Source organism: Parus major, chromosome 2, assembly GCF_001522545.3.
Source record: "Parus major isolate Abel chromosome 2, Parus_major1.1, whole genome shotgun sequence".
In the NCBI taxonomy this organism is placed as follows: Eukaryota; Metazoa; Chordata; class Aves; order Passeriformes; family Paridae; genus Parus; species Parus major.
The window spans coordinates 93842355-93868755 of record NC_031769.1 but is presented as its reverse complement, the minus strand read 5'-3'; the positions used below and the strand labels follow the sequence as shown (position 1 = coordinate 93868755).

At 37.4% G+C, this 26401-nt stretch overlaps 1 protein-coding gene across 4 annotated transcripts; it reads right to left on the bottom strand.

Moving 5' to 3' along the window:
* FBXO15 (F-box protein 15) lies at positions 1 to 25662 on the bottom strand. Of its 4 annotated transcripts, XR_001519691.3 has the most exons (11): positions 25439 to 25662; positions 21938 to 22054; positions 19924 to 20028; positions 16104 to 16346; positions 15633 to 15842; positions 13795 to 13924; positions 11440 to 11522; positions 10151 to 10296; positions 4484 to 4608; positions 3887 to 4037; positions 1096 to 1198 (listed from the first exon to the last, which is right to left on the bottom strand). XR_001519691.3 is itself a non-coding variant. In XM_015619351.3 (10 exons), the coding sequence occupies exons 1-10, from the start codon at positions 25456 to 25458 to the stop codon at positions 929 to 931; spliced, it is 1449 nt and encodes a 482-aa protein (XP_015474837.1). In that variant the 5' UTR covers positions 25459 to 25656; the 3' UTR covers positions 1 to 928. The 4 variants fall into 4 exon arrangements, 3 of the variants coding, with proteins under 3 accessions (XP_015474837.1, XP_015474838.1, XP_033368083.1); XM_015619351.3 differs by lacking the exon at positions 3887 to 4037 and having other exon boundaries at positions 1 to 1198; positions 25439 to 25656; XM_015619352.3 differs by lacking the exon at positions 3887 to 4037 and having other exon boundaries at positions 1 to 1198; positions 21938 to 22051; positions 25439 to 25656.
* Positions 25663 to 26401: the final 739 nt, after the last annotated feature.

The following is a 26401-nucleotide window of genomic DNA, read 5'->3' as shown; positions in this document are numbered from 1 at the left end:
TAATGTATTTTTTTTTTATTTTTTTAATAGAGGAAGTAGAAAATTTTATTCTAAAGTTACTCCAAGGAACTGGAAAGATCAGGCACATATATTCAATTTTTTTATATGGATTCATATTGCTAGATAAACAATAGTATCAGACATACATTGTTTCTGAAACACCTGAATGTTACATGCATTCAGTAAGAATAGATATTAGCTAAGGTTGGCTGATAATTGGTACGCTTACCCATAAGCCAGTACATAAGGCAAGTATCTAGGCTCAAGTCAGACAAGGTCAAAGAACATGGGAAAACAGAACAAAAAAGAATTTAAAGAAATGTCATAAATTTTACACATGACTTTCTTAATAAATGCCTTGACTGACATATTTTTCAGATCTGACTTCCCATCTACCCTTTCAATTTTTTACTAAAATATATTTAAGTGAAGTTTTTCTGGAAAAAGTGTTCAACAAAACCTGTAATTTACCAACAACACTACAACAAATCTGGAGTGAACAGCACACATCTTGTTTTATTACTAAGCATAAAAGTCAATGTTGTCAAAACCAGTGTAGCATATGTAAGGTAAGGAGGCATCTTCACAGTATGGCTCTCCACAGAAACAATTCCTTAACCATAGTAACAAGTGTCTACAAAGAAAAATCCTCCTAAAAGTAATTTCAGTATAGCCAGTGAGAAACAGACTAACCATATAATGTTCAACAGAGAAGAAAACGTCTCACTTACATCAATATGTCTCTTTCATCCCTCAATTGCCAATAAGAAACAATTAAGCAATTGCACTTGTTACTGGAAAACTTGAATGAACAGACTTGGTCATTGGTGCCCATCTTAAGCATCAACAGTTTATTGTGGTTTTTGTTGCAGGAGGGTTGCTTGTTTGGCTTGGTTTTTAAAGTAAGGAAATTAGTGACCTAATTAAGTCAGTAGTTTGTTCCATACCAGCTATTTACCTTTTTGGTGCTTACATAAAGCACCAAACTGACTATAATATATTCCTTGGTTTCTTCCAACCATACAAACTCAACAGAGACTTTCCCCTCTGAATCCACATAGTCTGCAGTATAGATATGACCCATGTAGTCATAAAGGCCAGATGACTTGGCAGACAGTTCCATGTGGACCGGAGCACTAAAACACCAGAAGGGCTTTCCAGTTTCATCCAAGAGAGTCAGATCCATCACAAAGCAGTCCTACAAACACAAGCGGAAGAGATTATTTCCTTATGTCATGGCACAGTAAGAAGATCTATCCCTGATTTTAGAAGAAATATCAAGGGCTCAGAGAGTTTTGTAGGAAGGCTAAAACCTCAAAATAAAATTGATAGTGTTTCACTGACCTACTGCAAGAAATATTTACTTGCAGATTTTCTACAGAAATCAAAATTGTAACCTACAGACATCAAACACTGTGCTACAGAAAGGACCACTGCCAAACCAGATCAGACATTATTTCTTGAACATTTTTAAGCCCTTAACATCTGTTTTTCTCAATTATTAGTTACTTTACCATTCAAATAATAATGATAGTCACTTCAACATGAGAAAACAATCTAAGTTTAAACTTGGCTGCTGAACTTGTGTGAATGCAGCAATATTTGCAAAGATACTCAAGGACCACCCAAGGCAGTGCAGCCCTTTTTGAAAAGATCACAGCTTCAGTTCCCAAAAAGGAAATATTAATAATCTTGATGTAATACCTCCTCTTACAAATTCTTGAAAATATTTCTTTACAAGATTACACAACTAGCTAATTAAAAAACATTAACACCAATTCTTTGGTCTTTGCAAACATAGTTTCACATATCCCTTGGAAGCATAGGAGTTGTGTGTCATTGTTATTATCAGCTGTTCCTTATTCTCATGAGTTCTGAATCACTAAATGAATCAAATTATCTTAATTATGTTGTATCTGTGCTCCAAAAGCATAAACAAACCAACACCACGTATTCCATGCCAAAAAATTCATTTGGAATGCTTTATTTCTCTGTACCAGATAGCTGTGCTTCTGTTGCTTTAACACTGCTTTCACTATTACTTTACTTCAATCAAACAACACAAGGGCAGATGGCACAAACATGAGGCAATATGATACACACAGTTTCCCTAAGCTTTTTACTGTAGACTATGTTGAAAATACAAAACTCAAACCAAACCTAATGATGGTACAATAAATGTATATGAGCTACAGAATCACTGGAAACAAGAAAGAATTACTATTTTCTGGTATGACAACTTGCATATAAAAGGCCAATTATGAAAATAAAGTGGGGGTGATGTTGGGGGGTGGAATGGTGGGGTCTTCCCATGCATTTCTGTCCTGGTTCTGGGTGAGGATCGTGTTAATTTTTGTAGTAGCCAGCAGAGAGCATGGCTAAGACAGGGAGGTTGCTCTATACCACTTCACCTCATTTCCAGGGGCAAGGAAAGGGCTTTCTTCTCAGCTGGGCTATTGTGGCATGGTCAGGTTGCACCACACAGTGAGAGTTTGCACGTGAATCACAAGCCTCTCTTGTACATTCTGCTTAATATTGTTAATGCTACTCTCCATCTTCTTATCTCATTGCTATTTCCAGTGAACTACTCTTATCTCAACCTTGATCTTTACCTTTTGTGCCTCCAATTCCCCTCTCCAGCCCAACACAGGGGAAAGGGGAAAGCAAGCCAGTAGCATGTGATTTGGAGTGGTCAGTGAGATCAATAAATTGGAGACTAACATTCCTAAGCCATGACAATTCCCAACTATCTGTACTTGAGCAATTAATTTTTTTATTAAAAAACCCAGAAGTGCCAAAAAATATTTTGGGGTTTTTGGTTTTCCTTACAGTATTAGAAAAAACAAAAATAAATTCAAAGTAGTGGAATGTCCTATTTTTGAGGCTGATGTTATTTGACCTGCACACATTTTAAGAACTTTAAAGACTTATGGTAAAAACCACATAGAATTCAAACCACAGCTATACATGTTGACATGTTTCATTTGTCACCATAAAATGAGGGGTTTAAAAAAAAATTGCGTTATTTTTTATATTATTATAATATTCTTTATTGTATATATTATATATTTTATTATAATATATATTATTGTGTAATATATTAGATGATATATTATTATGTATTCTTTATTATATTATAATACTCTTCATTATATTATTATATATTGTCCTAGAAACAAATACTCAATATAATTTATTCTGTAAGTACCTATAAGGAGAGAGACTAAAATGGATAAACTAAAGACTACAGCCGTAGCTCTCTGTTTGCTCAGAGAGATAACTTCCTAAATTGTTATGTACCACTCAGGGTTATTTTCATGAAAAAAAAATATTCTGCCAAGCAGCTGTTAATCCTATAGAATCACAGAATGAGTTGGGTTAGAAGGAACCTTTAATAAGTCATCTAATTCCAACTCCCCTGCCTCAGCATGGAGAAAGAATTTTTTTGTGGGTTTTTTTTTTTTTTTCCCCAATGTCCAATTTACATTTCCCCTCTTTTAGATTAAAAACACTGCCCCTTGTTTTGGACATGCATGGTAAAAAAGTCTCATCAAACAGTATTCCATTCCACATTTTTACAGGACTGGCAAAAACAACAGTTTTATTCATTTTGAGGTTTTTTTCAAAAGAAGTGCCAAAATTGAAATCAAGTGTTGAACTAGATGACTTTTCAGTAGTGCTTCAATTACATTCATTAGAATTTTCATGACTTCTGAAACATTCATGCCGATAAAGTACATTTAAAAATATGTGCCTTCACCACTATTCCAAAACCTACAGAACTACTCTGAAACTTTGTTTGAAATAATTCTTTCGGAATTTTATCCAATAGAATGTGTGAGCATTCCTCTAAAAAACAAAGAGTTATTCCAGCTGACTGATGTACCTGATTGGAGCTAGGTGCTGACTGTGTGGATGTGAACTGTAGTTTCTTCCTGTGTCCACTGGCATTTTAATGCTCCACAGCAGTTCTGAACTTTCACTGCATATACAGCACAGAACTGCAGAGTATTTCCCCAGAGGTTCAAGGCTTATTGCTTCCAAAAAGAAAAACCAAATCAACAAACCAAAAACCCAAACTAAAACAAACAACCACAAAAAAACCAAAAAACAAATAACACCCTCACACAAAACCAAGAAACACTCTCACAAAAAGTACATCTGCAGTACATTTTTTTTGTGTCCAGTCTTTCCAAGCAGGGCTGGTCAGTCACAGCATCTTTGCTGAGTGCAAAGCAAAGTTTAATAGTGTAATAGCACACACATAATGAGTCTATCATGCAATCCAGACTCTATGAGAGAAAGGAAAAAAGGTTTTTCTCAAAATTAACTTATTTTTTTTGAATACTGGAATAGAGGTTTTTGTCGAGTTACAGATACCTTCTACAAATCAAAAAATTGTTTAAAAATTAACATATTTAGGATGCACAAACATAATTCTGTTGTGAGGTAAGCATTTCCAGAAACAAAAAATATTTCTGACCTTTACATTGCCTTTAAACACATCTGTTTCCCAGCATATGCCAAGTGTCCCAATAATAGGCAAGTGCTTCCTATTATCCTTTAAGTTTACAACTCTGAGCCTCAGGTATCCATTTTCAATGTCACCTGAAAATATAAACAATATACAACATTATAGCATTATAAATCAAATTCAGCACAAGTACACTGTAAATGTTCCCTGATCCTCTTTCCAAGCCTTTTTCTTCCTGCTCACCAATAAGAAACCCTGGCATACACCAACAGCTAAATATCAAGCACATTATAGTGGAATTAAGTTGCAGTATGGAGCTTTGATTCTGTGATCCATAGTAGAAACAGCAGCTAAAAAATTATTTTGTGTTTTTTAGTATAAAAATAGGAATGCCACTTAAAGAACTTACACAAGGATGAAAGGAGTAAATTTCACATTCAGCATTTCAATTTCATGCCATTAGTGCCTCCATCAGGGCCATTCCCCAGAAGTCAAGTTCAAGGCTAGCACACTAAATAAAATTATGAGATACCTCCCTCACCCTTTTTTTTTTTCAAGTTATTTAAGTATCTCTCAGCTCTGACACAAAACTCAAATAACCCAGTATAAAAGGTATACAGATAACTATTCCTCCTAAGAAAGGATATTGCATCATTTAAATTGACATCCAGTATGATTTGAATCAAGTTTTCAAATTATGGATTTTTTTCATTTTTTTAATATGAAAAAAAAAATTTCATATTAAAAAATTTTTTATTTTTTTTTCCAAAGCGTCTGGGTTTTTTTTTTGGCAGAATTACTATGATTTCTGATTTTTTTATTACTACATATAACCATATTTCTTTGGGATCTCTTTTTCTCCTCTCAGAAGAGACTGACTTTTTTTTTTAATTGGGTTTTTTTTTTCCTTTGCTATCAGAGAAGAAGAGTTAACCACTGATTCCAACAGTCTAACTGTAACTTCAGGTGCATCACAGTGAACACGATCTGACTACAAAGAAAAGTGAAAAGAAAAGCATCATATCGTGACACAAGCAGATTTCTTGGTAGGACATCCCTTAAACAAGTTTCCTTGAATAAGAGACATCCTCTCAAAAGAGCAAAACAAAAGCACTAGAGATCTCAGCACAAAAAAGGAAGTATCCAGCACTTGCATGAGACTGATGTGAAGGGAGAGAAGGAATTCCCAGGAACATAGTGCTTGTCAGGATCCATTAGCAGGTCATGGATGGTAAGGTAAAAAGTGAAGGGGCTTGCAGAGGTTAAAGATCCAAGTGAAAGAGTGAAAAAATAAGTGTTTTGCCTGTGATTCTCCTTCAATCAAGCCCAAGTAGCAGCATGAGGTTACAGACAGAAGAAACATCAAAAAAGCTGGCTGTGAGTTAAATGGCTGCAGCCTGCATGCAGTGGGAGCAAAACCTCTGCTTGAAGCAGACAGACGGAGGCAGTGATGGAGAAAGCAAGCCCACACTTTAGCACAGAGACCAAAAACTTCCCTGAACTGGTACTGTAGAGCCAAGCAACTCCCAAGATACAGCTGGACACAAACCAGTGCTGGAAAGGAATCACTCACCAGTAGGGAGTCCAAAGAGTACTTACTCTGGGAAGGAAGCAGCCCAGCACATGACAGTGAACAGCAGCTGCAGGTTTTTCAATACAGACACTGTCTGGAATAGGAGTATGAATACATGAAACAAGCATGACTATGCTCAGGAAATATTTTGTATGGTTGAAGGAAAATGCAATCCTCCAGACCATGATACCCACTGTCCTTGCACTGAAGTGCAGAATTAATCAGTAAGGAAAACGTAACCAGAATTCATTTCCAGGATACAGCTCGAAGTAGAAAAGGGCCATTTAGTTGATACCTGTCTGAATGCTTCACTTCCAAAACCTCAGTAAACCAAATTCAATGACAAAACTTCATTCAAGGTAAAAAATATCCAATTTAAATAGTTTACTGACTAACCACTGAAAGTCCACATTTAAAGATGAGCTTTTATACAAGAGACTTGAAAACATCAGTCAATAAGCATTTTTTCCAAAGGGAAGGACTATCTGGTTATCCACAATTCCAATTTGAATGGATTGAACTATTTCTCTTACTCATTCAAATCAAATGATGTTTGAATGGAACAAAAATGGATCGAAAAAAGCATTCTGCTAATAAATAATGATGCCCAGGACATTACTACCATTGCATGGCATTAATACATCATTGCTAGACAGATCAGCTGATTAAGGTGTTTTGCAGTTACTTCTACTAACTGTAGCCAGAATGGAAATAGGCAACAGATGAGGAATCTGAAGGCTAATTATTCATGGGTTGGTTAATCCAGTCCTTATATATGTTTTTTTAAATATAAGAGCTCCATTGCAGTCCTCACATTCAGGAGGAAGGAAAAGAAACTGAAGCAAGAAACTGAAGGCTAAGTACAGAAATCTCCCCTTCCTCACCCCAGTCAGATGAGAAAATGAAATTAAAGAGCAGAACAAACTATGTTAAATATATGAAGGAATCAAATTGGACAGGGCTTTCTTCAACCTGATCCAGACTTTGTTTCATTGTCCCTTTTTAATATCTCTAGTCCTTGGCTTATACAAGACACGTATAGCAGCAAAGCAGCAGAGTAAGTTACAAGGAACAAATATTTCCACATAAAGGTAATACCAACAAAGAGAACATACATCATGTAGACAAACTTCAGGGGAAAGAGACAAATAGACCAACAGTTCCAAAGCTTATTTTAGCTAAAAGTCAAGGAAATTTGTTTTGCTAACCAAGCCTTTGTTTCAGGTTGTCATCTGAATGGTATATTCAGAGGAAAAGCTGTGCTTAATACTAATTCTGGTGCCAACAACCAGCCTTAACAAACTGAAATGGTTTGAAATTAACTTAAACTTGCAAATCAATCTTCAAGGTCAAGCAAAACATTTCAAATGCCTGATATAAAATTTTACAAACAAATCTTGAAAGCTCTCTAAATACACAAAAATCAACTTTTACATTTTGCAAGCACAACACATCAGTTTACATCAACAAAAAATGACATTGAAAAGCCAAAGCTTAAACTACCATGTGGCTACAAAGCTGTGCTTAAAAAGTTGAAAAACTAGGTAAATACACGTCAAAAATATTTATTAAAAAGTTGGATTCATAGCTTCTGGGAGTCATATGAAAAGCCTGTCATAACTTCCTGAAAACAAGTAAAGTTTTCTAAATATTTTCAATTCAGTTACAAAGTATTTAGCATATTCACCCTACAGTATCTGTCAATGAGACCATATTAACAGTTCTGTTTACATGAAAGGGAGCATAAAATAAAATTCTAAACCCCATCCAAAAAGCTAGCTACTGCAATGCAAGTATTAATAACAGAAAAAAAATCTGAAGCCATATACACTCCATCTGCTGCGTTCAATGAAGTGTGACATAACTTTTTTTAATTTAGTATTAAGAATTCTGCAAAAATAATTGAAAACAGAGTAGCAAAATGAAGCCAAATATTAATAGACCCTAACAAAATGCAGACAAAAATTAAACTTGAACAAATAAATCTCTGCAGGATACAAATAGGCACTCTCTGGTAACTTAGGAATGCCTAGAGCTTCCTAATGAAAACCAATAAATAAGTAAAACAACAGTGTAATAGCTGAGAACTGATCTGTGCCTCAAGTTGTGGAAACTGCCATGGGCATGTCACATCTATAATTTAAAATAAAACTGAACTGAGTGGAGAATTTTCAGAAATAGCAAGACTTCTCAGTATGTTGCAGACTTCCATACTTCAGAGTCCTCCCAGAGGATGGGACAAGGAATACAATTAGAATGGAGCCTAAAATCTACACAAAAACCCTCAAACACAACCAGTTTGGACAAACCTGGCCACATGCGGTAACACCATGTTCACCAGAATGAGAAAAATGAACAACAAACTATAATGAAAAATGTGACAGCAGACAATCATAAGCTGCCTCACTACACCATTTTTGGAGGAAGTCAAGCATTTTCCAAAAGGAATTACTGTGCAAGCACATGGAAGGGACTAGATGATAAATGAGCTTATTGTCTGCAGAACCATGGCTTCAGCTGTCTGATGTCCTCTGAGACCAGAATCTGGTGGCTATCACACTGCTGAAGGTCACAAAACCAAAGCAATTCAGAAAACATAAAATGAGCATAAAACAGATTCTGTAACTTGCAAAGTGAGATGGCATTCACAACTTTAGCTCATGGACTTTTGCTTCAATTTGCATAAACATTAGCTTAATCCTCTGTGGAAGTAGCTTCTAAGCAGCAAGAAAGTGATACCAAGAATGGAAGCGTGCTACATAATACTTTTTCTTGTGCAACTGTACTGCTAGGAGCATAACATTTTCATTTTCAAAAACAAATGTGATATTCAGCTAAAAAACAAAAACCAACACAACCCCAAAAACCCAACCCTCTGGCGAATTTTGATAAATTTTTTTTGAGAATATAAAGAGGACTCTTGTACTGCACAACACTTCAGGTAAGATTTCTTGCTACATACATAGATTTCCAGTGAAGTTTTAGCCTTAGAAGTTTTCCTTTAATTCAAGCTTAGAGTTTTTCTGGAACCTGAAAACATGTATATTTCATGTTCAAGGACTACAAAGCTGCACACTGCACAAGGCTGCAGTCTAAATGACAGATCCAAATACAAATGAGAAAAACCAAACCAAATCACGGGGACATTCTGTAGCCCTGTAAAATCACTCACGCCTGACAACAGCGCCCTCTACTGACAGAAAAACAAAATGTTCTGAAATCCACAGCCCTCAGGCGGGCCGGTATCAAAAAAAAATACTGGGAAGCAGCAATTAATTTACTGTACTTAATTCTAAATTAAATTAATAACAGTGTTTAATTTTAATATTTTAATTTGTCTCTGCTTACAGAAAGACAGCTGTAGGAAGCTGTAGCTGTAGGAAGTTACGTTCAAGTTATGTCAAAAAAGAGATCTCCTATGTATTTTTCAAAACCCCAGTACAATTACAAATTTGGGCTGTATGAGAACAACAGGGATGGTCAATCATGTCTCATCAAAAGAAGTGCTGAGAACAGAATGAATCACCAGTTAAAACCAATGACTGAAACTGTTTACCATACAGTGAAAGGATATCAGAACAGGCAACCTTAAGCTCACTGAAATAAAAACTGTAAATCTTAAAGTTCACAGTAACTTCTATAAATTCATCTATATATTTCATCTGTCTGTGCATCCAAAGTATACTCGAGGAGAATTCTACAGAAACAAGCTTGCAAAATGTATGAGGACAAACTGTCTCCCCTTTATAAAATAAAGTGAAAAAACCATCAACCTGCAACAAGAGCTGTGCTACTGCATTAGTATTGCAGCACAGAAAGTAAAAGACCCTAACGATCTGCAGAATTTGTATCCCTGGCCTGACACTGTGTCAATGTAACAACGGGCAGACTTCTTACACAGCAGGCTCAGGACACAACACAAAGCATCATGCAGATATGGTGCACACAACAAACAGAAAAATAGCTTACTCTTAAAATTCCATTCCATGGAATTTCACCCCTTACAGTTTCACCCCTTAAAACAGAGAAACTGGATACAAAAAGGAAAGATGTAATAGCAGGGATCATTTTTAAAACAGACACTATTGTTCCGTCAACTTTACGTTTTCTGCAGAAGAGACACTTGAATGTTCCACACAGGTACATAGAGTTTCTGCCATGGAGGTCAAGATGCAGGCTGTAGTCATGCAGTCCATATTCTGAGTCAACATCATCCAGTAAAGGTTTATTAGGTGGAGGAACATATTGACTCAAAAAAAAAAAAAATAGAATTTAGCAACAGGGGAATGAATTAATAGACATATAAAATACAGCCTACACTGAGATTGTCATCTTATGGCAGTTTTGAAATCAAACCTGTCTAGTTCATTGTGCTTCTTTTACGCAAATACAGTGAGTGTAACTGAAGTTTAATACTGCTGATCAGCTGTTCAGACCAGCCAAAGGCAGAAAATACAGCAGTCAGCTTTAAAAGGTACAGCTGTTAAACTTCAAAACATGGACTTGTCTACAAAAAAGAAAACAGCATGAGCTTAACTTCAAAATCTAAAATCCCACTAGATTCTAGAGACTTCTCTGAAATAGCAAATATTGAAATAATTTTGTCCATGCCTAACTAAATAACTACGGCCCACAAATGACCTGACGAGACCACTTGCCAGAGGAAACTGAGCAACTTCTAAATAGGATTCAATTTGGTACTCAGGAAGATGGTGTTAAATCTTACATTCTGTGTGAGAAGAGCCACACTAAGTTATAGCAGGCATTTAAGACTACTGGTAGATACAACACTGTCTGACCAGAAAACTGAGTGGGAAATAAATTCCCCAAATATTGTTTTAAAGCTAAAAAATTTGTATTTTAAAACAGTTTACAATATATAAACAGGTATTCTATTGTACACTGCAATATACACTTATATAAACAGTTCATAGGAAACCCAGCTACTTTCTCAATAGGACTAAAAGATAAATGCAGGCACCTCACCAGTTTACCAGAATTTTTCCCCCCTCTTACACAGCCAAAGATTACGTCCCTACTTTGTGAAACGTCTCCCTCTTTTCTATTTCTCTTTCAGATAGGAAGAGGAAATAAAGATTGCTTGTGAAAGGAGAAAGTATGGGCAGCATATTTCTAACTTTCTCAATACAGCAAGTACTAGTACACTTGTTAACTAAATTCATCTCCTCAATAGCATAACAGTGGCAATGTTTTGTATGAAAATGCTTCTACATTATTGTATTTAGTTACTGTAACTATTGTTTCTATTAAACAAGAATAGTTAATTACTGCCTAAATATAAAGCTCTTACCAGCAGCCAATTTTAAATGTAAAACTCAAAGCTCTATTCAAAAGGTTATCTTTATTACCCACAAAGGAAAACCAAACTTACACAGTAGCAGAACCCAAAATGCTCCTCTCAAGAAGTTGATTATAATGAAGATTCGCCATAACAAAAGCAATTTCATTTTTCACCTGGAAAGTCAATTAAAGTACATCTATTTTCATCTGGAAATGCTTTTTTTCCACAGGGTTTTTTCTGAGCATTAAAAGTCATAGATAAATTCTGCTACTTATTACTTTGCCAATTACTGTAATAATGTTAGTAATGGCTTGATTTAACACTAGGACTCCTGAAACCTTTACTGTCTTTTCACAGGACTCCAGAATACATACAAAAGATTACAGCATTTCTGTATTAAAGGAAAGGAGAGTGAAAGTACCTATGCCAAGGCAAAAATAATGAGAGCAATCCAAGAATTGTATTTCCCTATCTTCTACTCAGCATTTAAAAAAAGATACCTAAACAGAACCAAACAGCACTTACTCCCAACTACTGAAACATCAAGTTTATTTCCTTATATATAAGGAACTATTTCCAAAGAGGGCTAACATCATGGAGGAATACATAATTGTTTAATCAAAACTCTGAATTTCAAAGTAAAAATCACGTCTTCACCAGATTATTTACTCCTGGGAAAACATTAAAAACATGTTTTTAAACTTCTGTATTTGCCTATATAGTCATCAATGTGAAAACTAAATAGAGATAGGGAATGGATTTAATTCAAGAACACAGAATGCTAGGATATCAGCTTTTTCCCTTTAAATGCATCTTTTAAATCCTACATGTACAAACACATAAGTCAACAGGAAAATAATTCACTGCCACAAGTCTATTTTTCTCCTGAAATGTGGGCAACTACTGTTTTCATCTCTCTGGATTACCAGAAAATTACATCCTCTATGCAAACTTTTGACTTTTTAACTACTCCTGTATTTTCATAATACAAAATTACAGCTATAAAGGATTTAACTAGGGAGATCTATCACATAATTTCTCAGTGTCTCTCTATATCCAAATACCAGGAGGTGCACATAACCTGCCCTTGGTTTCTGTTATGCAGCTATGTGCAAAAAAAACAAGATGTGTGGCATTTACAATTATTACACCCACTGATCCTTAACTACCTCATATTACTCTGCCTACACAGAAAACAAGAAATTTTCTTTTCAGAGAAGCAAGCAAGGAAAATATACTTGAGTGAGGCACTCGATTCTTAACGACATGGAACTTGGTTATGATTGAACCATTTCCAGGTGCTGAAAGCATTCTCTTTCCAAGCATGGATGGGGCCAATGCATAAGACCACAGAGCCAAAAATACAGGGACACCACTCTACAAAACTTCTGAAAATACAAGAGAAATGGCTGTTCGTTTAGGAGAGCTTTTCACAAGACTGAAACAACCTGTAACAGGTTTATGCTGGTCAGGCAGTCTCAAGTTTTCTAGGAAATGGACTTCACTCTTACCTTTAAGTAAGAGTGAAAGAAGTAGTCCTTCTGCAGTTTTAAACATTGCCTCTGGTGATTGTGCACATTTGAGACAACATGCTTGCATCTGGAAATTAGACAAAACTTGGAGGAATTGCTCACAGCCTCCCAGAGGAAAGTTCCTTGCCAGTTCTAAATAAGTGAAGTCTCTGTCAATAGGATGACTGAAGGGAGAAAAAATGGGCTGCCACCTCTGAATTCAGATCAAGAGCAGAACACCTGAGGACAAGCCTACATAGCACCCAGCCCTACATGGCTACAGGCAGACACAGAGGTCCCAGTGCGTTCTGTGCAAAGGTGCCGATTCCTTCTGTGTACAACTCTACTTCAGGTGTTCTGCACTGCCCTCTAAAGATATTCATCTCTACACCCACCCTACAGAGGCTAACTGCTTAATTTAGACTCTTAATAGGGCGTGATTTACAGCATTCCTACTGCTGGAGCAGGACATAGCTACCTGCTGATGTAGATTAAAGCTAAGTTGCTATGAGAAAACTCATCACTTTGAGTGATGTGGACAGGTAATGGCATGAATCAGAGGAAGAAGCACTTCTCAAACAATTCTATTTAAAATTGCTCTAGGATATCAAACTTGGACATGTGAAGACTGCAAAATAAATAAAATTGAACACAGTATCTAATACGGAATGATACATAACTGATCTTTTAATTAGAAGTGAATTTTTTTTAAAGTATATATACTCCTGCAAGAGCTCTTTAGGATACAATAAATCATCCACTTACTGTCCCTATATATGTTTTATGGTTACTAGTTTAAACAAGATCTTTCAAAATCCAAAGGGGAAAAAAAAGGAAGATGAAAAAAAAGCCCTCCCCAAACCCAAACTATGAGCCAAAAAAAAATATTTGCCTTCAAAACATAATAAAATATTGAAACAAAATGTTATCTTACCTTCCAAATTCCTACTAACAGTCCTGGACTCAGACTGAAGAGCTGGACAAGCTCATCAGCACCAACTGCTACACTACTTTCAGTGAGGTTAGCAAGATGGTATTCAGCCATCAAGGAAAATCGACGAGGTCTTTGAAAAGAACACACAGAACGTAGCAAAAAGACTATGTCTCATTCATGTAAAAATTCAGCCTAATTTCATTTTTAACTCTGAAGTCTGACCAGCAGCACATGATGAAAATGGTTTTGAAAGCATTTGGCATGCAGAGTCATAAATGATACATTTGAACTACAGTGTAATACCAGAATATCAACCCCTAACAAGAAAACAAACAAAAAACACTATATGATCTTATAAAACACTTAAAAAAAAAAAACTTAAATCTTAAATTCTCGCCCAATTTTTCAAAATACAGAATTACTTTACAATTTGTTTTTGATACTTTATCAATAATAGATGGAATCATTGAAAATTTATCACTGTGAAGCAAAAGTCAAAGGAAAGGGTCAACCTGTACATATAACAAGTTTGTGTTACAAGAAGCTTTCCTTTTTTAGAATTTTTTTGCTGTATTTTACCTATAATTAAAGCCATTTAGCTCTAAAACACTCTTAAATATAAGTTCACGGACACTCTTATTAACTAATGATGCATTAAGAAAAAGAGCAGAAGGTAGCATTTGCATTATTTACATTATTCAGAATGAAGAAAGAAGTCTTTCTAAAATCCTCCCAAATCCTCTCCAGACCTAGGCTCTTATTATAATCAAAACAGTTCCCAGATTTCCTTCCACATAGTATCACTGTAGTTATCACCTCAACTACACACTGAACACTGCCTGAGAAGGGACATCCACAACCTTCCCAGACTACCTGTTCCAGTGTTGCACCACCCTCAAAGTAAAAAATTTCTTCCTAATCAACATCAACCCCTTCCATCTTTAAGTCAATCCAGCCTGTCTCTGCACTACTGCCTTATGACATACTGAGACTGGTGAAACCACTGCCTTCATCTATAGTCATAATATCAAAAAGTCTGTAACTGTGAAATAAATACATCAACCACCTGCTAGCTTTCTTTTTTATTTTCTACATATGAATCATCATCTTGGTAAAACAACTACATTTCCCACATAATTTGACTGTAAGACTTGTTCAGCTAACTTTATACAAACAATTTCTCTTGATTTATTTCTTTTTTTAAGTAAGTATTTTGCTTCTGATTGAGGAACCAGGTGGTTCATAGGTGAACAATTCTCTCCTTTCAGAGCTCTATGGCTACAGGCTTTGTGTAAGAAGCATGTACACTGCACCTACTACACACATAGGCCTACATGTGTGCAAAACTTCTTGACAGCAACCAAATACCTCAAATAGACACTTTTCATTTAAATATATATTTTAGAATATAATGACAAAAGCCACTGTACACATTTAAGCTAAAAAAACAAGGGACGTGATGTGGACTGCGTGACTTTATATGCATGTACTGAAGATTGTGCACATAGATAAACAAAGCCACATAAATAATGATGAACTTTTCAAAGCTAAATTTCTCACAATAAATTCTCCCAGTCCAAGTCAAGACTTATCAGTCTGCAGATCACATGCCAATAGCTACATTAACCTATGAATTAATGCCATAGCTTGCTGGATTATGCTGTGTCTTGCTAAAAAGCTCCACCAAAGGAGAGAACAACATAGAAAGAAATATTGCAGAGAGGCTTTCTAATGAAGAGTTAACTCATTGAGATAAACGAATGTCAGACAGGTCTTACAGACACATTATTAACCAGTTGCACCCAAAAAATCCTCATAAATTCTATGTTAAAACTCACCCATTCTTGTTAGGAGGTTTGCATTGGTCAGGAAGCAATGGTGTAACTCCAAACAGTTTTAGGGTTGACAGGATGTCTAAGCATGGCCAGTCTGTATCGTACCAAAGTATGGTAACAGATGTGTCCTTAAATGATAAGTTTGACTTCTCTACTACATGTTCTTTTCCATTTTTATCCTTTAGAACAATTATCCAACTCAAGCCAGAGACTCTGTTATTTAGGAATTGAGAGGGGAGAGCGGTGTTTATAAACAAATTCCCAAAGCGATAAAACTTAAGCTATGCTTTCAACAGATTTTTTTTCAATTCTAACTAACTGCTATTTATGCTCCTCAGTTTCAGCCATTTACAGATTATCATTGCATCTTCCCATTATGAAATACATTTTATAGCTCTAATTCTACACCCCCCCAAGCCACTAATATTTTGTACATTGTTCTCAAGTAAATCTTTGTGACAAAGCATTGCTTACTTCATAGCTTCTTTGTTTTTACATGGAAGGCCTGTATAAGGATCTAGAAATTTAACGAGCCGCATTACTCTGGTTTTGAAGGCAGACACTTGTTTGATGATGTATTCTTTCTTCCAGTACCCAGGCTTTTTATCATGTAGAGCAGCACAGCCTAAAGAAACAGTTTCTGTGTGTTTAGACTTCATTTTCCTAATTGTCCATTTTGGGTACAAAGAACTGGAATAGAGTTTCAGCCAAATTCCACTGAAAATAAAAACAGAATAAAGAGGAATACATTTCAAGAATAATCACTTCATTTTTTTATATGTGCATCTCAGATACCACTAAGTACAGTGTTAGCACAAAAACAGTCTTGTCTGTCTTCCTGAAATATGGGATCCAGAAGGAAGCTCTGCGACAGTATAGTCATAGTCAGCAAAGTACGTGAAAACTGACAAAGATTAAGCAGAAAATTTTGAAAATTCCACACCAATACAATGATGCATCCCCTTCATGGAAAATCAGGTAGTGGAAAAAGTGGTTTAATGCCTCCTATTCAACAAAGATAATCTGTACACTTCAAGTTTCTCAGATCCAGGTGAAAATGGGGTGGAGGAGGACAATTAGAATCACCTTTGTTTGGTGGTACCAATGCCATGTCAATCCCTTCTGCACTCTCTTTGGAAAAGCCTAGAGAAGACATGACTTTCTGAAGTCAAAGAAATGTGGGACTGTAATGGTTCATCTCTCTCATGCTAGGAAAACTATGAGGTCGCATTTCACCTCCCCACACCCCAGTATCTCTAGGACAGTCCACGGAATATTGAGTACAGGAACCTACAAGAATTCAAACAATAATCTGTGAATACAGGTTGCCAATAAGTTTTCTAATTCTGAAGTGCTACATACACAGTGCACATAACTGCACTAAAGAAAATGAATAGCGAAGGCAACGAATTCTTAAAAGACACTTTCTACCATTTTTCAGCAAGATTACCTTTACCAGTTCTCACTTATCCTCAGGCAAACTCACACTAGCATGTATTGTACAGCATCTTGCGCTCTCCTTAAAGCATTCAAGGACTAGATCCATCCCACACTACCTCCTACCCATCAAAACCATTCTCAATTCATCAGCTGCTGAGAACAAGTCCCCACATGCTGAGAGCCAGGCTCTGGTTATTGATGCAAACATACTCAGGAATTTTGCAAAAATCCTCCAGCCTGCTGTTCTGTAGATATATACAGAATTCCCTACTGCCACTTTTTGAGATAACAGTGTCTAAAACACACAGACCAATAAGCTACCGTGACTAGTAAAAGTAGGTTCACAGTCAACATGTGTTTTCACCAAAAGCAGAGTGGGAAGGATAACATAAAGAACAATTCTATAACTGAAACAAAGTTTTAAGATACTTCTATTTTAAGACCATAAAAGGCAGCCAAGTTACCAGATAGTATAAGATATTTCTGATGGAGGGGGGAAATTATTTTTAAACTCCAAAGCAGTTTAGAATTGTCCAGTGATGAAAACAAGGAGAGATGTCCTTAACATAACATCACCAGGGAACATGAGCTGGTCTTCATCAGCCTAAAAAGTCCAGTAAAATAACCTATAGAACTCTCCTGTTAACTAGGAACCCCTTCCCAAGAAGGACATCTTTTAATGGAGAGATAATCCGCATCCTACTGTATGATGCTGAAAAGACAGAGCGTAACAGCAAGCATTTCCTGCATTTTGAAGTTGCAGAATCAGGCAATTTAGTTGACTGAAGACAGACTAATGACAAATACCTACCATCCTCATCCTCACTTTCAGTAACATATTGCATTTTCCTTTCCCAAAAGAGTGTTGTGCAAGCAAATAAATTAGTTCAAGAAACACATAATTCAGCTAGTGCAGAGAGACAGAGAAGAAGATGAAGGACTTGGAACCACAAGTGTTTAGGAGGGTATCACTGCCCCTTCATCCTCAACTTCTGAAGGATTCAGGGCAGATAAATCAAGACATCCAACAGGGAAGCACAAGTTTGCATATTTCACAGCAGAATACGTGCCCCTCTTGCCTCAAATTGTTAATGCTCATTTCAAGGCCTCTTACTGGACATTACTACAACAAGCCAAACCTTTTTACTGCTAACTCAAATGCCAGAATCAGACATCATCATCAGTCATCACTTGACCACAACAGCAAAAAGACTTTCCCCTGTGCTCTCACTTCCTCTCACACAAGCATGTTCTGCTGGTGATTAGAATCCTCAGGCTTTTGCAGGCAGACCATAGCTATGAACTTCCCACACTGCATGACAGGAAGGCTGGAATACCCCATGCTGGGGCAAGGAGGGTGCAGAAAGGGAGCAGTCAAAACATTTCCTCATCTTCAACAGTTACATTGGATACATCAATGCCAAGAACTCTTCAAGTGCAAGCATTTTATGAACAGCCCAAAGACAATCTCTGCATTAGGCAGCACAGACACACTGCAATGAAAGACTGATGGTCCTGTTGAATCGAGGACAGCACCCTGTATATCCAGGAGTGCAGAAATATCCTAAAAAAAGATACGCAGTCAAAAAAACAAGGTCAGATTTGTTATAGAAATGTAACAAATTATATTCAATTCTTCAATTGAATTAAATTCAATTAAAGGGACTTCAATTAAGACGTCTATTAATTCAGTGCAAGATTCAGGGTTCTTGAGAAGGTCCATGAAAATCCACCAGGAAGAAATGACCTGGTCCCACTGAACCAGTCAGGCTCCTTGATAAGGGAAAGTAACTCTTCTCCAAGCGACATTTGTGCACATACACTAATCTCTGTTGAGATTAGAAAATGGAAACAGACATCGCTGGGATGGAGACAGATGAATCATCTTCCCCTAGACAGCCACAGTGATTTTATCCTGCCTTACCCTCCTGAAGTGGAAAACACATACCAAGATTGGTAATTTGAGTCAACCATGCAATTTTTATCTACCCTTACCTGCTGACAGCCTCAAAACCTAAATCTGGATTACAGATCTTCCTTTTAAATTCATCAGTTCTGAAGGTATCAATGCCAAGGTAAACCAATATTAATTCACCATACAAGTTTTAGTAAATAAGGGAGAAATAGAATCATACCAGGTACAGCAACTTTATATAGAGGAAGACATTTTTCTCATTCAAACAACACTAATTCAGTAGAATCCTAGAAAGAAAAGGATGCCCAGATCCTAGTTATCACATACCAACCCAGTCTCTCCTCTTTACCCTTTCACAAAATTATCATGATATTGGTAGGAGCAATTTATGAGCTATGTATAAGCAATAAATAAAAAAATGTGTTGGTATTTATCTTCATCTCTTTTGTTCTCATTTAGAAATCACCAAATCTTCGCAAACAGAGCAACCAAACAACAGATAAAAACCACTAGTGGATTATTTGATTGAATAAATCCCTCTGCAAAAACCAGATGAAAGAATTAAATAGGACTTCAAAATTGTGAAAGTTATGACAATTCCATAAAGCTACTGGCAACACACCATTAAGGATCACTCAACTGAGAAGTTTATGCAGGTTTGTGTGAATACAAACAAATATATGCAAATTCTAGAACAAAAGCGCTAACAACAACATTTCAAAGCACTGGATTTAGTTTTTGCCCCTTAACTCCCTTAAACAGGCCCTGCACAGCCAGAATTCCATGCAACATGTACTGTGGGCTCTGCAGGGCCATTTCAGCAGTTACTGTCCATTGGTGCATGCATCAGCGCTCTGGCATCAGAGAAACTAAACTAGAAAGACTCATAATTCAGGTAAACACAACTGCGGCACAACTGAGACCTTCCCTCTTCCTTACTTGTCATTGGCCAGCTCATAGAAGCGCTTATTCACACAACCAAGAGACAACAGGGACACAGCATCCAAATAGGAAAATATCTTCAGCAGCACTTCTGATGGCATGCTACAATAGACAAAAAAAATGAATACTGTTAGATTTGCCTGCAAACTCAAGAAAAATCAACAGCAAAGAATTTTAATTTCAAACCAGACAAAAGCAGAAGAGGTGGAAACCAGCAAGTTGTAAACAGATGAATCAAAAATCACCTGAAGAGTTAAACTGTGGAGTTTGGGTTCTCATTTCACTCTCTGGTATTTGGCACTTGCCTAAAATAATTCATCACAACTTACTCAAGTGGCACAGCACAATTACATTAAAAGTTATGGGCTTGCATTTTCATTAAACTTTGTTAACATTAACTATGTTTGACATGAAACTACATCGTTTCGCTTTAGTTTCTTACTGCTAGTACCACAATTTTGACATTTATTCCATAACCACCAGCATTTGCAAAACTGCAGATACATTCACTCTCCCTTTTGACTGTGGTGCCAGGCCTCAGGATGCACCAGGACAGGAATGTCCTAGTCTAACAGCAAGATCATGCTCTACCTCATCATAATCTTGAAATTGTACACGCTCAGGGGTCTTGTGCAGTTTTGATTTACGTCAACAGAAAGATGTGAACTTCAAAGTAAGAGCCAAGTGATATCTAGAAAACACCAATGTCTCTGTGCATCTGGAAGGCTGCCTGAAATGCAGATGCCAGTCTAAGAATGACAAGCAGAACATACCCTGGAGATGAGCTAACGTGATTTTTGCATTAACAGACAGGAACCTCATACCATTCAAGCAGTACCTCATAACTGCACAGAGTTTAAAATACACACATTTTATACTCTAATTTTCTTCAGCATTGACTATGGTCACGTCAAAATCACTGCTGAAAATAAATGGTGCTGTGAAAGTCAACACCCCAGCTGTGCCTCTTGTCCTGCTACTACTAGGTTATTTGCAACACTTGTTGATTTATAGCACTACTTCAGAAGCAGAGAGCTTTAAGGGGTTGCATGATAATGCCAATACCTCAATGTTTGTATTGAACTCAGAATCTTAGTCACATTGACACAGAAGTAACATGCCAAAACTCACAGTGTTATGTGAAACAACTCATACACTGTAAACCCAAGCAGTTAGTGCACTCATTTCAGAGATAGTTTAGAAGTGATACCTTAAAAAACTGCAAATTAGCTAAAATAATATGCCTGATCCAGAATTTTCAACAGCACTTTTTGCAACCATATTCTTTCTCCTTTGAAGAAAACTCAAAGGACTTTTTTTTCTCTCACCATTACATCAGTCTGACACCACTGAACTGGCCACTCACTGCAAAAGGGAAGCTATCAAATGTATAAAACAAGGAAAACAAATTACTTTTTCAGGCAACATATTCTTAGAATTTTTTTTGTAAAAATTTTATTAATTTTCAAAAAGAAAACAACTCACAATTATATTTAAAGTTCCCTTTCACTGTCAAACAGGAAGAGAAACATTTAGCTTGCAGTAAATACGCAGCAGCCACTTATTCCTCCCCCCCCATCCCAATCCACCATTCTCAGCCTCTCTATACACTAAAATACACTTGATGACAACCAATAACCAAGAGAAACATATGAAGGTTAATTCCAAACTGGATTTCAGAATTAGTAATTAAAGTAATAAGATAACAATTTTTATTCTCAAGGAACAAAACTGACCATGACTTGCAAAGGAGTTGCTGAAGGCTTCACATGGCTTGGAAAACCTACATATTCTTTATGAACTTACAAAAGAACACAAAGGATAATCATGCCAGAAAATATTAGAAGGTGAACACGGGATCCCCAAGTAGGCCAGCATAGCAAATGTTTTCAACTGATAATATTTGACATAGAAATCTCCAATATATGAATATAATTACTGCAAGCAGTCAAAAGACAGCTTACAGGGAGATTTCCACTCTTACTCCTAACATAAAGACATACATACTCACCACTCAATGCACACATTTCGTTTCGGTCTTATGGGAGGTGTCAAATACAGACTTTGAATTCCAGCATTTACAGTTTCAGAACATTCCCCAGGCTGGGCAGCAAAGGTCCTTAACCTACTTGTAAGAAGGACAAGCTGTTAAGAGTCACATATTCAGAAAATGAAGAAATACACATATTGTGCACACCTAGACACAACATTTCAACTAAGGCAGAATACAGGGAATACATCACTTGGCAATCATTATGATTTGAACAATTACGCCCAAGTTAAAATACCTGGCATTAAGAAGATTCAACTTTAAACTCAGAGCTGTCAGTCCTGAGATTGATCTCTCACAGCAGGCAAAGGGAATAGTGTTGCTCCCCCAAATCACTTTGAATCCAGTAGAACTCTATTACCCTTAGACAGCTGCACCACTGCAGCCACCACAACCAAGCTCCACTGAGGCCCCTGTAGCAAGTCAAACTCGCCAATTAATCTTCTGTTTCACAAAATTACTCTAGATATATTTTTGAGCCACCCAACTTTACTAAGATACCAGATAAATAAAATACCTTGAAACTTCCTCAGAAACAGAGGTTCAAAAAAGGATTTGTATACTTTCAAGCATAAACGGCAAGAAAAGATATTTAATCCAAGAAATAGAGAGCAGCTAACAAGCTCTAAGAGATGTCCTGGTTCTAGACAGACAAATTTCTTGTTGGTAGAATTGCTTTGTTAAGGTTTAGGACTTGACATGCTTCAATTATTTCAGACCTGGGGGAGGTTAACAAAGCTTGTGAAGAAGGATGGTCACTGATAGTGGACACAAAGAATGCAGAATTTACAGACCACAAGGATACCTGGAATAACTCCCAAGATAAGGAAGAAACTATTAAAGCTAATGCAGCAATTGTGTTGAAATCAGCTCCAGAAGTGTGAGATTGCAATCATTCACTCAAGAAACTCATTGACACAAAAAAGAGAAAGACTGAGCATGCAAACTAATTAGCATGAGAAGCAAGTGACCAGTAGAAAACTAATTAATAAGAGAATGATGTAACTTGTACCCAATGAAAACTAATTCCTTCCTTTGCTAAAAAGTATAAAACAGTAAAAAGTTTTGATAGCTGGTATGCTGGCTTTGTAGATTTGCAACCCAGGACCCCCTCCTTTGCAGAACTGCAAATATATCAAAAACCTCAACTCTGTGTCTAGATTGGCCTCTTGCACACCATGGTGAGAAGAAGCTATTTTGGCAACATTTCCACATCACAATTTAGATAGAAAAGAAAGGAACTTTCCATATTTCTAACACAAATTCTAACAATCCAATCACTCACATTTTTTCAAGTTTTCTGACAGGAAGGACTTTGTAAACTGTAATTGCAAACAAATACTATCATTAATCCACAGAGAAATATGGAGACAGAGTTTCAATCTTAAATAGTTACACTTCATACCCATTGATGCCACCAAGCAGGCAGAGCTCCTCATTCACTGCATTACTGATGTTTTAAATTGCCAGCAGATTTCCAACACCTATTTAAACCAGCTCTGGGTTTCTAGGCAACCAATTCATATGGGGGGGAAACAGCTAATTTTGAAATGTATGGGTACCATATTTATGATTTAAGATTCATTTATGCTCAAAGAAAAGTAAAATCAAAAGAAATTAACATCTCTGGTCTACATTGTAAACTGTGCTATGTAACAAAAAAAAAAAAAATAAAATCCAAGACATTTTGCTGAGAATTGTTATAAGCTTAACAAAAAGATATGCACATTTCCACTTGGGTGTCAACCACAGATAGACCAACTAAAATAAAATTTAATTAAAGTAGTCTTAAAATAAATACAACCAAGACCAAACAAGGGTTTTACTCATGTATCATTATCCAGAACACTTAGATGATGAGGCCCTAACAAATTGCCATTAAAGGGATTTAGACACACAGGTTGTGTTCAACAGCAGCAGAGCTACCACTTATGTATGTTCCAGGGCAGCATATCCCAGGCTATTCTGCCCTGAATCCATGCTGAAAGCAGAGAATTTGGGCATACTCAACAGGGACACAACTCCACAGACTCCAGGCAAAATAATTCAATTAAGATTCTAGATTTTAAAACCTTGGACAAGCATAACCTGCATAGCCTGTATCCAGTCCTTCTTTCTCACTTTAACCATCCCCCCTCTTGTTCACTCCAGGGAGAAATATCTGAGGAAAGAAACATTTTGCCCACACATGCCTTGAAAACTTTAATGCAATAACTATTGTTTTGTAACTTTCAATTAAAAAAAACAACAAAAAAGAACTGCTGAACTTTTGCATCTTCCAAAACAAAAATATTCTTTGGTGTGAAGAAACAACCAACAAACCCAATCCATAAATTACTTTCCACTTATTGTGTGTGCTAAGATTTTAAATTAGCATTAACAAAATGCTTTTACATTGCATTGACACAGCTTGGGCAGATAAGCCTAAAATACAAGTCAATGACAGTTGTTACACCCCCTCTTTAGAGACTTCTGGAACAACTGAGATGATCTTACTGAAGAGGCACAACAACTTCAGTTGCTTTTTCATTGGCTTTCAACCTGGGGGGCTCAGTTTTGTACCATTATTTTCACTTTCACACCCTGTAATACTTGCCATGTGCCTTGGTTTTTTGATGGACAGCAAACAGTTGTCTTTAAAGTTTCAAATTTAATTTCAAATAATGTACACAAAGTAGTGAAAAAAACAAAACCTTTCTCCTCCACCTGTTAAAGCTTATCTGGGGATAAACAAAAATTACAATAATGGTTTGGCATGGGTTTGTTGGGTTTTTTCCCCTCAGCTAACAATGCCAGTCGTTTTAGAAGGTAAATATTATCCTAATCCATTTGCAGGTTAAAAAAAAGAAAAAAAAAAAAAAAGCCAAAAACAGCTGGTGGAATGAAACTGCTATGAAACCCAAGATGGTTACAAACATGTTAGCAGAAAAGTCTGCTTTCTCAGCTTTGCCTGTAAGACTGAAGACTTAAAATTTTGAAAGCGGAACTTGTACTCTTAGAATTAAGGCAATCACACCTTCCAAAGTGAAACCCTCCTATTTATTACAAAGGCCTAACCACCCTGGACGCACATAAAGCAGTCTAAGTAGCTACGTATCTCACTTCGTGGCTACTCATTACAGCACCTCCTCCTAGGTGAAGGACATAACGAAGTTTAAGCTCCCCTTCCCAGGCAGAAAGGAAGTGTTAAACCCAGGCCACCGTGCACCTAGCAACACCGGCGTTTCCCACTGCAAGATGTCCATAGGGCCGGGGGCAGGGAGAGGAGAGCACCTTGGCCAGAGCCCCCGCCGTGAAGAGTCGAGAGCTAGAAACCAAACTCGTGGAGCAGGTGAAATAGGTTTCCCAGAGGAGCAATGGGAACTGAGGGAAAACACCAGACCACCTTCCCCGTTAAAGGTGAAGAAGGCCGAGCAGGCAGCCCCGGGCCTCCAGAGCCCCGCTCGTCGCGCCCATGATTACCTGCCACGGCCCGTCGCCATGGCTCCTCTACCGCGGGACAGCGGCGGCCTCGCACCGCCGGCGGGGAGGGTTGGGATGAAACAAGCGCTGCCAGCGTCTGGGATACTCCCTGGGGCGGGGTGGGACTGCGCCAGCCCGAGGGAGGCGGTGCCCGGGAGAGCCGGCTCGGGGAAGGCGGGGCTGGAACACGCCCGTGTGGGAAGGGTGTCGTCCCGGGAAAAGCTAGTGCACGCTGGAGCGTGCGGGCGGCGCAGTGAGCTCTGAGCTCTTGGGCACTGTGCTCCCGGGTCTCAGAATCACAGAATTAATTAGGCTGGAAAATACCTCTGAGGTTACTTAATCCAGCCTATGACCAAACACCACTATTTCAATTCGACCACAGGACTAAGTGCCAATTCCAGTCTTTCCTTAGAAACACCTCCAGAGACAGTGGCTCCACCATCTCTCTAAGCACCCCATTCCAATGTCCAATCGCCTTTTCTGTGAAGAAATTCTTCCTAATTTCCAATCTAAACCTCCCTTGGTACAACTTGAGGCTATTTCCTCTTGTCGGAGGCCGACTCCCACCGGGCCACAGCCTCCTTTCTGCGATTTGTACAGTGATAAAGTCCCCCTGAGCCTCCTTTTCTCTAGGCTAAATATCCCCAGCTTCTTCAGCCACTCTTCATCAGACTTGTCCTCCAGACCCTTTACCAGCTCTGTTGCCCTTCTCTGGACCCGCTCCAGCAGTTCCATTTTCTTAAATTGAGGGCCTCAAAACTGAACACAGTACTCAAGGTGTGGACTCAACAATGCAGTATCAAATGCAGTGGGACAGTCACCTCCCTAGTCCTCCTCACAACACTGGTTTTAATACAGGCCAGGAAGCCATTGGCTTTGGCCACATGGCACACACTGGCTCATGTGCAGCCGCCGTCGATCAGCAGTCCCAGGTCCTTTTCCACCAGCATCTTCCCAGCCACT